Raw genomic sequence first — 13,276 nt, forward strand, 5'->3', positions numbered from 1 at the left:
CTTCGGTAAAGAAAGTTAGGCTCATAAAAAAAATACTCTCATCTAGCAGGTTGTTCCAGCCTCGTGGAACAGCATGGATATGCAGCAACATCCTTGTTTATTTCACCCTATGTCAATGCCACTGTACAGTTTCTTTGTTTCAATTTCCTACCTGTGAACACAAGCAATTTCTAGCTTTGAGTCTACGTATAACGTTGTCGAGCTGAGCAGGAATTGCAAGCTAAGGATTTTTCCACGTTCTCAGTTGAACATAGTATTTGATCCTCAGAACTGGAAGGCCAGAAGTTTAAGCCCCGTGGAGGGACCATCAAGGGCAGCTAAATCTTCCTTGGAATGTGGCTTTTCTTTTACTTGCAGACGACAAACAAGTGGATTTATGTCTGTCACAAGGAAAATAAATGTATTGCTGATTGAAACCAGAGAGAACGAAACTTTCCCAATTATTCTCAACAAAGTTGAATTTACCCAAATCAATACAAACAAACAAAACCCAATATTTAGTTAAGAAGTAGGAGGAGGGTGCTGCTGTTGTTGATACACAAATTTAACTTTAGATTCCAACAACGAAACATACTTGTCAAGAACTGAAATAACAGCTTCAAATTCAGTAACTTGTTTCTCTATCTCCTCAATTTGATGCACATACTCCTCAAAATTACCACTCTTGCCCTTCAATTGCTCCACATATACCCTTAGCCCAGATGCCACATCACCGAACCCTTTGTACTCTTCGCTCACTCTTACATTCATCTTCTCCAGTAGCTCCAACCGATTGCTTGTCCCCTGATAAAAAACCAAAAGCAACGTAAATTAATTGGAATTAAACAACATGGGGAAATGGGTTTTCTTGTTTTGATACCTGGAGTTCAGATTTGACCATGTTTGATACGCTAGTGAAGAGATCGTTGAGTGAATCTGCGAGGTTGTCTTGCTGTTGCATCCCTGCTTCTTTCTCATTTGGACACGCCATGGCTTGGTGCAGGGACGCCGATTTGATTAGAAATGGCTGGGCTTTCTTTCCTATTAAAGTGAATCCGGTACCTGTATAATTCTAAATATGTTAATCTGGTCCCTGTACTTTTTTATCTTGGATTAAGGAGGTGTTTAACATTGAGTTTCGTTAAAATTTGAAAAAAATTAATTTTAATTAATTTTATTTAGTATGTTTCGATCATTTTAATGTGTTTGTATTAAAAATAAATTTTAAAAAATAAAAAAATTAATATATTTTTAAATAAAAAATATTTTAAAAAACAATTATTATTTTATTCTCAAATATCCACCTGTCACCATTTCACTGTAACCCTAAACATGCCCTAATGTACAGAACAAACATTATATTTGTTTATTAATTTCATTCCTTTGTTGTCGATCTTGAACTTGTTAATAATTTAAAAAAATCATGATTTTCATTTACTTTTTAATTAATAATATATTTTTCAATATCATTAATAAATAATACTAACCTTATCGAATATTCTTCCTAAAAAAATTCAATAATTGGATTTATAAGATTTGCTAGTAAGATTCACAGCAAATGCAGGAAGAAACTTTATGTAAGGTTAATTACTCACAATATATTAACCAAAAAAGATTTTCTAAAATAATTTATTACTTTTTTTTTATTTTGTATCCCTCTAAATAAATATTGTACAACATAAAAAATAATACAAGATTTTCTAAATAAAAAATCTGCAACTCGGTCTATTTTACACATTGAAATGGATATAGCTTAAATGCCTCTTAAATAAAAACAAATTACTAAATTTCATATTCCCACCAGTACTCAAGCACAAATACACCTCCATCCATAGCACCATCGCCATGATCACCACCACAACTCTGTTCTCCATAACTCTCTCTTCTTTTCCAAGAAAGAAGTGTTCTTCGACTTTGTATGTCACCGACTCACCAACAACCAAAACCCTAGTTGGAATTCAAGCAAAAAATTCAAGATCGTACAATGTAACCATGTTGTTGGTCGTTCTTCATGTGAGTTATGGAAGTCTAATAATAGTAAGATGGTAGTAACGGAGAAACTGAAAAACCAGACCCTAAACTCAGTGGCAGGACCATCAAGGACACCATCAAAGCTTCTAAAAGTTTCATTAGTACTGAGTCAGTGCATCTTCTATGGGGCTGTTATTGATTAAGTCGATCGAGTAGGTATTTTGATTGCTTGGAATTGAGGCTCGAGCTAAGTTTCATTTTGACCTCGAAAATAATATTCAAGATCAGTTTGCTAAGTTTTGATGGCTCTCGAACTTGTTCGTGGATATATATATATATATATATATCCACGAAAATCTTAGGGATTCTTTAAGGAGATCCACTCATTCAACACATGATATTCTCATTCAATGTAGGAGGTTTTTTTAAAAGTAGTTTCAGAATGAAATGTTATGTAAAATTGCTTATATCAATTCATAGTAGCCTTGATTTTATATCTTAAAAAACTCTTGATGTATTTTTTTTGTATCCTTTTAATTATCTCGTATAAAGCAGATAATATAGTGTTGTAAGAATAATACATGAAGGTCCTTAATCGCTGAAGCACTAGGCCTCATTGTGAAGAATTTGGTACAAATAGCATGAGCTTACGTTACCTAAAAATTTTACAACTGGAGCTAAGAAGCTCGAAAGGAGGCCATAACTGGTTAGTCTATCATGGCCAAAATACTCGAGGATGAAAGCAAAATCATATATATCATGAATCTTTATTTTTATAGTTTCATTTTCATCAACAAAGCAAATTCAAGCACAAAGCAGCACACTAATGCACATACTAGGAGGTCCAAAAGGATAGATCTCACACTCCTTCAGCAAATTGATTTTATACATCGATTCAGTGTTCTTATTGAAGTTCTATTTGCATATTGTCGAGGGACTTGCATTTTCCAACTTGAGACCAAAAAGGATTCTTCTGCCACTAGGCCTCTTGCACTGGAAAAATGGCCGCATCTGAGTCCATTCGCCAACTTTGAACAGCCAGGCAGATCATTCACTATGCGATGGATTCCTCTTGATCAAGGCATAGGCATCACTATATATGGCCACCGCATTGGAGAAGACAGCAAGCACAATCATAAAAATACATAAGATCTTGTCTCTCTTTGTTGCTATATTGTGGCGATCCCTGAAACAAGGCAAAACAACAGAATAAATAAATTGGTTAGGCAGTATTCCAAGATTACAAGACAATGATCAAACTCGATAGAAATCAAACAATAATAGGAAAATATATTCTTGATCTGCCACAGCTACTCAATGTCCTTATTCAAAAGATTATGTGAGCATTCAGTGTCGCAGATTGTCCAACAGTCTATTTTATTTCACAGGAAATCACCGCTAGCTAGTTAAATCTTTCCTCATAATTTTTATGACCTATCATAATCACTTATAGATAAAAGTTGATCAAATCAACTGTCAATATTTATCCTGAATGGGATATCTACAAACTACAACATATAAATTATAAAAAGAAATTAAAAGAAATAAATTATGAAAAGAAAAGGATAATAGCTGAAATTGCAAATGCCAGTGAAGAACTCACCTGAGAGTAATGGAAGCCGGAAAAATGAAACCAAGGCAAACTGCAGCAGTTGCTCCAGTGAATTGGAAAGCGTCCCAGATGCTTGGAATGAAATTTGCACCCAAGAAGATTGTAGTGATAAGCCCAATGGTGATTAATGCAAACCTCGTGTTTGCCTGATGAAAAGGTTGTGCTGAAGGAAAGAGTAGGCCATCCAAGTTGAGCCGTAACGGAAAGAAGACAATTGGAAACACTAGCATAAGATGAGCAGCATAACTAACACGAACAGCATCATTAAGCAGAGAACTGTAGGGAATGCCGAGGTCCATATCGAAGTTGGCAAGCACATCATCAAGAGTTGCATCACCAAATAGAAGGAACCCAAAGATGCTTGTCATTATGTACACAGTCGAGCATAAAGCAAGTGCTGTTCGCACAACTGGTTTTATCTGAGCAGAGTCTTCAAGTTCATTATCTATGCTGTGAACTGGAAATGACGCACTCAAAGATCAGTACTTTAATCACTGGTTTAAATTCGGGTCAGGTATTTACAGATCTATACCCAATCATAAGGACAGATATTACCAAATTTAATTACAGTAATGTAGGTAAACTAAAAAGGTTATTGAATAGAATTATGAGGAAAAATTCTCAGTTCATGAGCAGACAAACAATCTGATTATTGCATGACATCACTCAGAATTTCAGACTATATGGAAAAAATTTTAACATGCTGCTTAAAATAGAGAATTCATGTACCTTCAACTTTGTTTTTTTTTTTTTTGGAGGGTGTTGCTAGCAGTTACTAAGTGTTGCTACTCCCCAAATATTCATCAACCTAAATCCTATTTTTATCGATCACCAATTCTAAGAAGACAGGATTAAAAAACTTTAGCTCCCAAGTAAGTTAGAGATAAATATTGCATACCATTGTAATGGCAGATAAATGCAGTGACAAGAACAGGGACTGTAGTGAAGAGTTTCCAGAAGGATGTCAGATCTGTAACATCGGGCATCAATCTGGGCATTGCTATACTTCCATTTATCAACTTGACAATTGTGATCCCCACAGTGATGACAAGAAATACAACTGCTAGAGCGACTGACAAGGCAGATGTATAACTTAAAGAATCTGCAAAGATAAATGGCACAATCATTCTCCATAATGAAGAAACAAATATTAAGGGCAAAACAATGATGCAATTACTTGTACAAGCAACTAAATGTTAATATGGGATAAAATTGTGCTGGAAAAGATATAATTTTCAGATTCCACATAACAAAGCAAGCAAAATAGCAGAACAAGTCAATGAATAACATATGCTATATGGAAGTTAAAAGCATCCATATCAAGCATAATTTACAAGTCAAAGAACAAAAGGCTAGAACGAAAAATATTAATCCTAACCCTTCCAACATAAAAAGAAACTTGAAAAGAGGGAAGGCATGTATAATCCATTTTACAATTTATGCTCTTCCTGTAGCTCCTTGTACATTGAAAGTTTCCAGTAAATAATTGCTCTTTCACTAATAAGAGGAGGAAAAAGGGAACTACTAGTAAAGAATGCCATCAGCCACTCCAAATCACCAGAATCTGTTCAAAGTGCCAAAAGTAAGTAGATGTAACCCGTAGTTCAGCGTCAAAAATTGCTATATCATTTTTTTTCCTTTGGAGTTGATGAAGATGCACACGAAAAAAAAAGGGAGAAAGCAGCTAACACATTAACTCTTTCTGACTAAGTACATGACAACTTACCAATTCGCTTAAAGCAAGCCAATGGAGAAAATATAAAAAGTGTTGTGATAAGAAGAACAAAGGCACGGGCGTTCCACCAGTGTTCTCCAAACCACCCTTCAAGCACACCTGTATGGTGAGCTCCACTTGAAGATGTTCCAGAGAGCACATCACCTTCAGTTAAGCAAACACAAAACAAATTTCAGGTCTTACAACTAAAATTCAGCATGATCAAAGTGGAACAAAAATAAGAACCATAAAAACATAAACAAAACAAAACAAAAAAAGATCCACTGACTATATATAACTTCATGAGAACATATAGGCAGTTGTTGAGAAAATAGAAATATAGCAACAATTTAACGACAAAAATGATGGAAAGTGCCCATACCAATAATAATCATGTACACAATGAGTACACCAATGTTATTGACTAAAACAGCAGCTTGCAAAAGAATCCTTCCAGTCTTTCCAAAAGCATCCCCCATAAGTCCTCCATAAGAAGCAGACTTCCCTGCCCTGCTAAACCTCAGCAACAATTCAATAGAAGCCTCTGTCAAGAAAGCCATAAAGATGATCATGGCGACCCCGAGAACCAGGCCTAAGACTTTCATGGTTGCCGGCAATGCCATGATTCCAGCACCAACTATTGTAGTCGATAAATTAAACACCGCCCCAGTAAAGGAAGCTCCATTAAACTCATCAAAACCAGCATCCTCTTGCCTTTTAGGCAATAAAGGAGCATTCTCATCAACTGGCTTGGTCCTCCTTGATTTCCTCTCCTTCTTTGGAGGAATATTTCCAATTGTCATCTTTCTATTCTCTTAAAATAATTTCTCCAAACACAATTTAAAACTTTATACAAAATCTACAAAGCAGCTCAGCCTCCAAGTATACTGCAAAGATATCTGTGACAATAAAAAGAAGAAAAAAAAAACCCAAATCAGCTTCAAAACTGTACAATAAGCTTGAATATTAAATTCAAGTAATTAGCCAACTCGAAGAATCCTGACCTGTGTGCTTCTGTAGAACCAGAGTTGGAACTCAGTGCTTTCGATTCCAAATGAGCTTATCAAGAACAATTATAAAACCCAATCGTCCCCAACAGTAAATTTTGCAAATCCCAGTAATAAATATCTTTCCAAAAGAGATTTTATCCCCTTGAAATGACACAAAATCAACTACAAAACCAACCCAGATAACAAAAGCTCAACCTTTTTAAACTACAAAGACAGCAAAATATTCACAATCATCAAAGCTATGATCTTTGTTATCAAAACCAAAACCCCAGATGGCCAAATCTTTAAATTCACCAAATACAACCACTAAAACAATCAATTTCCAGAGATGAAACAACAACTATTGAAGACCTGGAGGACAGAAAATCAAGATTTAGAGCTTTAAAAGACAAGAATTTGACAGAACCACGGGAGCCAAATGTAAGAAGATAAAAAGTAGTGGTGTTTATTATACAGAGAGAGGGAAAGATGTCAAATGATTGATGTCTTGGCTTTGATCTATAAAAGAAAGAACCAATCAATCAAAAGAAAGATAGAAAAAAGGAAAGGGAAAGAGAGCCACACACGCAATCGCAAAAAAAAATAAAAATTGTCGTATGTATGTACGGTCTGTCTGTAAAATTGTTGATACATAAGAAGAATTGAAAATTGATGATGGCTGCAAGGAAAGAGCAGCCTTTTTCTCATTGCATACTTGGATTTCTTTTGTGGAATTCTAACCGTCGCTATGGTGATTGGTTATTGTAAAATTGTAATGAAAATTAATGACAGCAAATAATGTTTATGTTCTGACATCATATAGGCATATAGCAGTATTAGTATTTTTGTTGTTAATGTTAAGTAGATAATTAGAAACTACATACATTACGCTGTGAGTTTATATTTTTTTAATAAAAAATAATATTCAAATCAAGTAAATTTATTTTTAAAAAAATAAGAGTAATTAATAATTCAACTTATAACATATTAAAAAATTAATTTTATTTTAATTAGCTAATAAAAAAATAATATTAACCTAACGACTTTTATAAAAAAAAAATAAAGATCAATATACTAGAAAAAAATAATAAGAGCATGAAATTAGATAAAAGAAAATGATAAAGAAATTGGATGGAGTCAACAAATATTGAAGAAAAAATTAACTATACAAAAGAATTTAAAATTAAAAAAATAGTTAAAATAATAAAAGTGAAAATTGAAATAAAAAAAATTAATTAGAGAGCAACTAAATTTTTTCAATCAGAGGGTTAAATTGAAAACAAAAATAACTCAAACAAACAAATAAAAGAATGAGAGAAAAAATAACATAATATGAATTTTGATTAAAATGTAAAATTAAAAACCAATAAAACTTTTATAAAATGACAAAATAAACAAAGAAATATATGAAAAATTGAAGTTGAAGGATTGAATATAAAAGAAATAACACCTATACAAAAGAGCAAATGATGAAAAAAATAAATTAAAAGGAAAGAGGACACAAAATTTTTGTTTAGAGGGTTAAATTGAAGAGAAAAATAACCTAAAAAATTGAGGATCAAATTGAAAACAACAACACAAAATAAATTTGGATTGAATAGTGAAATTGAAAAAAAAAACTTCTACAAAAGGATTGACTAAAAAAATTAAAAATCAAAAGAAAAAAGACCAAATTGAAAAGCATAATATATTACAAACTGGAATTGAAGGACTAGAATGAAAAGAAACAAAAATCTTATGTAAGAGTCAATGGACAAAAATAAAAAATCAAAAGAAGAAAGACCAAATCACAAGTACCAAAACACAAAGAAAACTAATCAATAATTTTTTAAAGAGAAAAGAGGAAAGAAGAAAAAAAAAGTTCACCAGCGACAAACCAACCATCCATTGATAACACATGTCGCTCCTATTGAAAAAGAACACAGCGACGCATCTAACTACATAGAAAATGGTTAGATTTAACCATCAAGAGGTGCTGCATGCGCTGCCCTAAATATGTGGGCACCTCCCACATGCTGGTGCGTGCAACTCACGTACTAACAGTTTTTTAAAATTTAATATTATTTTATTTTAGTAAAATATAATAATGCCCTTAATAAAACAAAAAAATAATAAAATAACCAAATTGAAAAGATATAAATATCCCTTGATTAAAAGCTTTGATTTTTTTTACTTAAATAGTATTTTAATAATATAACCGTATCATAAAATATAAAAAATCAATAATACCGTCGGACTAAAAGCATAAACTTTGTTGTCTCCCATAACATTTTAGTATTTTCACTGTTCGTACAAAAAGATCCTAATACCCTCCTTAGCAAGACTATTTGTTATTTGAATGAGAGGAAAATTAGTAATTTTATTGTTGCAGTCCATACTGAATTGTTTCTAGCACTGTAGTAAAAACACACACTATTAAAAGTTAAAACCCCTCATCTTTTAGTATATTTGTTATGTTTTTTTTTGTCTATTTATTTTTCTTAAATATATTTAGATATGAAATATATGAAATCTCAAATCTTAACTAGTTGACCATTAATATTATAAATAGACTTGAAATTTTTATTTTTAAAATAAAGAAATATCTAATTTCCAATTAGATTTTTTTTTTAATGATTCATTGATGAGATAGGTTGCTTATTATATTTGGATTCTATTATCATGGTAGGATATAGGTAGATTTGTATAATGTTTATATCTTTGAGTTAATTCATTTTAAAAAAAATAACATATTTCTAAAATGTGAAATATCTATTTGTTATGTCATTTAACTAATATTAATTACCAATCTCTTATATGTGTTTTGAGGAAAACTATTTATCAGACTACTATCATACCATTCACAAATTACACTAATAAATATAAAATATATAGATAAAATTTAATGATTTTTATTATAATATACGATCTAGTCTAGGTGCTTTTTTTCTTTACCTAGATAATTTAATTGGCAAAGTTACGTAACAACATACACACACACACACACACACACACACACACACACACACACACATATACATACAAACAGAGGGTATTATTTTTAGCCAGACTATAAAAGAGTCGAGCAGCAAGGGAAAAGAAAAAATATTGGTGTGAAAACAAAATCATTGATAACGAGTAATTTTATTTTATTTGACCAAATCATATTCAACTTAAACTTATATATATATATATATATATATATATATATATATATATATATATATATATATATATATATAAACAGAAAAGTATGATCGTAAGACCACGAATTAGAAAAGTCCAAAATCCAACGTGTTGCATGTGAAGGTCGAAATTTATTAATATGAAGACAAAACTATATAATAGAGGCTGGACCAACTAGGGCAAATCATGCCATTGAAAGGAACAGGAAGATGGGAGACTTGCTGCCTCCACACTCCTACAGTTCCTTTACCATGAGTTGTCCCATTAACAATTTTCTTTTTCTTACCAGCTTACACATATCTCTCTCTCAATTAATTTTACAAATTTTAAAATTAATAACCATATAAATCTTTAATAATCCTGAAATTTATGGAATTTAAACTGCTGTAAAAAACAAATCTAGAACCTGACTAGTTTAGTTTTAATTAAAAAAAACAAATTTTAAAATTTATCCAACCAACTTAATCATGATTATTATACTATAAAGTCATAATAAATAACATTTATGTTTAAATTGATTGATAAACCTTTATGTTTACACTATCTCGAAAACAAATAGTGTTTATATGAGAAATAAATTATATTAATTTATAAAAGAAACCATTAAGTTAATTAAGTACCATGAAAATTAGTCATTATAAAACTAAACAAACAAACCTATAAAAAGGCGCCAAAACTTTTTTTCAACTATAAATATGATAACTCTACGACTTGAAATTGTAAATCCATATTCTTAGTTTTTTTTTTGTTTTTTACAATTTTAAATGCATATTGAAAACTCAACTTGGGTCGTAAAATATTATTATTTTAATTCTCTAGTTTTAATTGGATAGTCAATAACAGGTTTGAAAAATACTAAGTGGCTATAAAAATAAATAAAAAATATATGGTTTAGGAATTAAAATAAATTTAAAATTCAAAACTATAGTCAATCAATTAAATTTTATGTTCAATAAGGGGGGCGAAGGAAGGGGGGCTCGGAATATTTAAATCCCCCCAGAGGGACCAAACGCACTGTTTTAATACGAAGAGCCATCTTTACCCCTTGGCAATAATTCTTCCTGGCCTTTCATGCCATCTTAGCCACAGCTAGCACCGACCAGGGACATGTCTCACCATGGATGAGCCAAAATTCGTAAGGTCACCACTTGGGGTGCTGACAACGCACCTTGTCCTGAACGGCTACTCTTAATTTTACTTTTAATTAGGAATATGACAATCCTTTTAATCCTCAAGGAAAATATAAAACGATATTTTATTATACAAAACCAAATAGTATAAAATCTCCTTCAATACTAAAAAAAAACTTGAATTTATATTCAAGTTAAAGAAAAAGATTTTGGCTACATATTATCTTCGTGGGATGCACATAGCTTTTCCTTTCCTTTCCCCCTATGTTTTTCTTCCAAAAGCTCATCACTCATGCACATTTTTTTTTATCTGAATAAAAACATTCAATAAAAAATATTTATTTTCTTCTACTTTATCTAATTCATTTTTTTTCAAATTATCTTTCATTATTAAAAAAAGGATAATGAAGATAAAATACAAGTTTAATTGTTATTTTAAAGTTAATCTATTCACTTGTTTAGATAATATTTTTCCTTGTTCACTAATAAATCAACTAATTAAACTCATGTTTATATAATCAATTTAATCTCTCAATCCAATCAAGGCAAACACTTATAAAAAGATTGCTTGTGCTTACAAAAAAGTCGCTTGGATTTATCTATTGTTTTTTTTTTTAGAATCCTATTTTCAATAAAATATGGGAATGGTTGAATAATACTTAAAAAATATATTAAAATATAATAATAAAAATGAAATCCGAGAAAATCATGGATAGTTGCGTCCCTATGAATTAACAAGCAAAGGGAACTGAAAAATATTATAATCAAGAGGCATCCAACACGGCAATTATATGCCTAATTATAGCAATAAATTTGGAGACCATTTCCCCAACCCCATTAGTTAAATATTGTCTCTTTCATTTTATTTTTTTAAACCATAGGCAGCCTTGATCGCCGTGATCAATCATGGCGGATTGAGAAAAAAACACTAATTATTATTATTATTCTATAATAAACATGAGGTTATGGTTGAACCAGCTGTAATGATCTTCATGATTTTGATTTAGCTTCACACATTGCAAGTTTATTGATTCATGGGAAAGATCTGAGATTAGTTTATTACAAAACAAAACCTAAATCACAATCATGGAGGCTGTAGCTGTTGGAACGAAGGAAAAGAGCTCATGAACCGAAGCTTCCTCCTTTTCACCTGTCCGAGCCACGATAGAAATTATGGGGTGTGACGGTGAAGGGTGTGGTCCATGCATCTTCGCTTGGACGCGGGGACACGTAAAAGGGAGGGGATTTTCGTCTAAGAAAATGATAACACGTGTCGCAATGCGGCAACGCTTGAATTTTTGTGTGAATGAAGTTTTCAAGATAGCTCTTTATTTATAATATATTAAAGTATTTTTTTAAAAAAATTTCATTAACACTTAAAAAATATTAAAAAAAAATTAATTTAATGTTATTTTAAATTAAAAACACTTTTAAAAAACATAAACACTTCATATATATCCCGTCACTTATGAATTTACATATCCTTTTGATATTCACTCTAAAATTAATACATATTTCATCCCCATTACTAGAATATTTCAGATTTAATTTTTCATTCATTGAGATATAGTCAATAAATTTGTTTTTTATATTATTATTTTAAATCCAAATTATAAACACCCGTGAGAAAATCTCTCAACATTAAATTTGTTTATTTAATTTGAGCAACGACGATGACTTAAAATTCAACTAAAAAAATAGTTTTTAAACGTAAGAATTGTTCAAGTAATACTCGCGGCATCCTAGGAAAACAAAGACTCCAAGTCTTTGAAAGAGCTCCAAAGTCTACAGTTGTGTTTTTCCTAGAAAGGTTCTAGATAAACACTGGTGTGTAGAATATAGCACCCGAGTCTTACGTGGATGCTTCATCTAGCTATGTAAGTTCGAAACGTGCACACATAACATTATTATTGACATTGAAACTACTTCCAGTCTCTTTTGCTATGCTAGTTATGGTGCCATGAGGTCTGGTCAGAGTATGGATGCTCTTGCAGCCCTAACAGCCTGCCTACATGCATCACCATACTCTCGGGGGTGAATCATCGGCTAGTGTGTATTTGATTTAGAGATATGATTTATTTTTTTACCTGTATAATTTTTTTAAAACATAAATTACACCTTGTAAAAATAAAAAATACATATTTTTGATGTAGATCTCATAAAAAAAAACCACATTTCTATCTTCATTCTATCTTCACATACCCTAATGACACCACCAAAGGTAATAAAATCATCTTATTCAACCTTTATCATGATATCTCCAAACTATTTTAGAGGGTGCGTTGATGGTGTGATAATAATTGTTTTTTAAAATGTTTGTTTACTCGGAAATATATTAAAATAATATTTTTTTATTTTTTAAAAATTATTTTTAACATCAGTATATTAAAACGATCTGGAAACATAAAAAACAATTAATTTAAAGTAAAAAAAAATATTTTAAAAAAATACTTTTAAAATATAAAATAACAGGATATTAGTAAAGAAATTCTTGTTCTGCTCTTGACCACACTCTTTTGGACATTTTTATTCTTGAGAGAGATGGAGACAAGCTTTTGAAATATGAATGCTCTATGTATATAATTTACGATAGAAAAGTAACCGAAATAATTACTTTAATCCATTTGAAAGAAATTTTCTCTAACTATTCTAGTTTGATTGGATGACTGGCTTACATCCAATTAGGGAAAAAAAATCTTTAAATGTGAAAGTCAAT

General features: G+C 31.1%; 2 protein-coding genes across 2 annotated transcripts; both read right to left on the reverse strand.

Annotated features, from left to right (window-relative positions):
• Window positions 1-410: 410 nt before the first annotated feature.
• Window positions 411-1,003, reverse strand: LOC133671084 (biogenesis of lysosome-related organelles complex 1 subunit 2). The gene is made up of 2 exons (XM_062091715.1): window positions 860-1,003; window positions 411-783 (listed from the first exon to the last, which is right to left on the reverse strand). The coding sequence occupies exons 1-2, from the start codon at window positions 968-970 to the stop codon at window positions 502-504; spliced, it is 393 nt and encodes a 130-aa protein (XP_061947699.1). The 5' UTR covers window positions 971-1,003; the 3' UTR covers window positions 411-501.
• A 1,684-nt stretch (window positions 1,004-2,687) lies between these two features.
• Window positions 2,688-6,965, reverse strand: LOC133671046 (amino acid transporter AVT6A-like). Its single transcript, XM_062091666.1, has 6 exons — window positions 6,281-6,965; window positions 5,659-6,175; window positions 5,289-5,441; window positions 4,461-4,664; window positions 3,554-4,019; window positions 2,688-3,136 (listed from the first exon to the last, which is right to left on the reverse strand). Exons 2-6 carry the CDS (start codon window positions 6,077-6,079, stop codon window positions 2,998-3,000), a joined length of 1,383 nt encoding a protein of 460 aa, XP_061947650.1. The 5' UTR covers window positions 6,080-6,175; window positions 6,281-6,965; the 3' UTR covers window positions 2,688-2,997.
• Between the last annotated feature and the right edge of the window lie 6,311 nt (window positions 6,966-13,276).

The sequence above is a fragment of the Populus nigra genome, chromosome 13 (assembly GCF_951802175.1).
Source record: "Populus nigra chromosome 13, ddPopNigr1.1, whole genome shotgun sequence".
NCBI classification, from domain to species: Eukaryota; Viridiplantae; Streptophyta; class Magnoliopsida; order Malpighiales; family Salicaceae; genus Populus; species Populus nigra.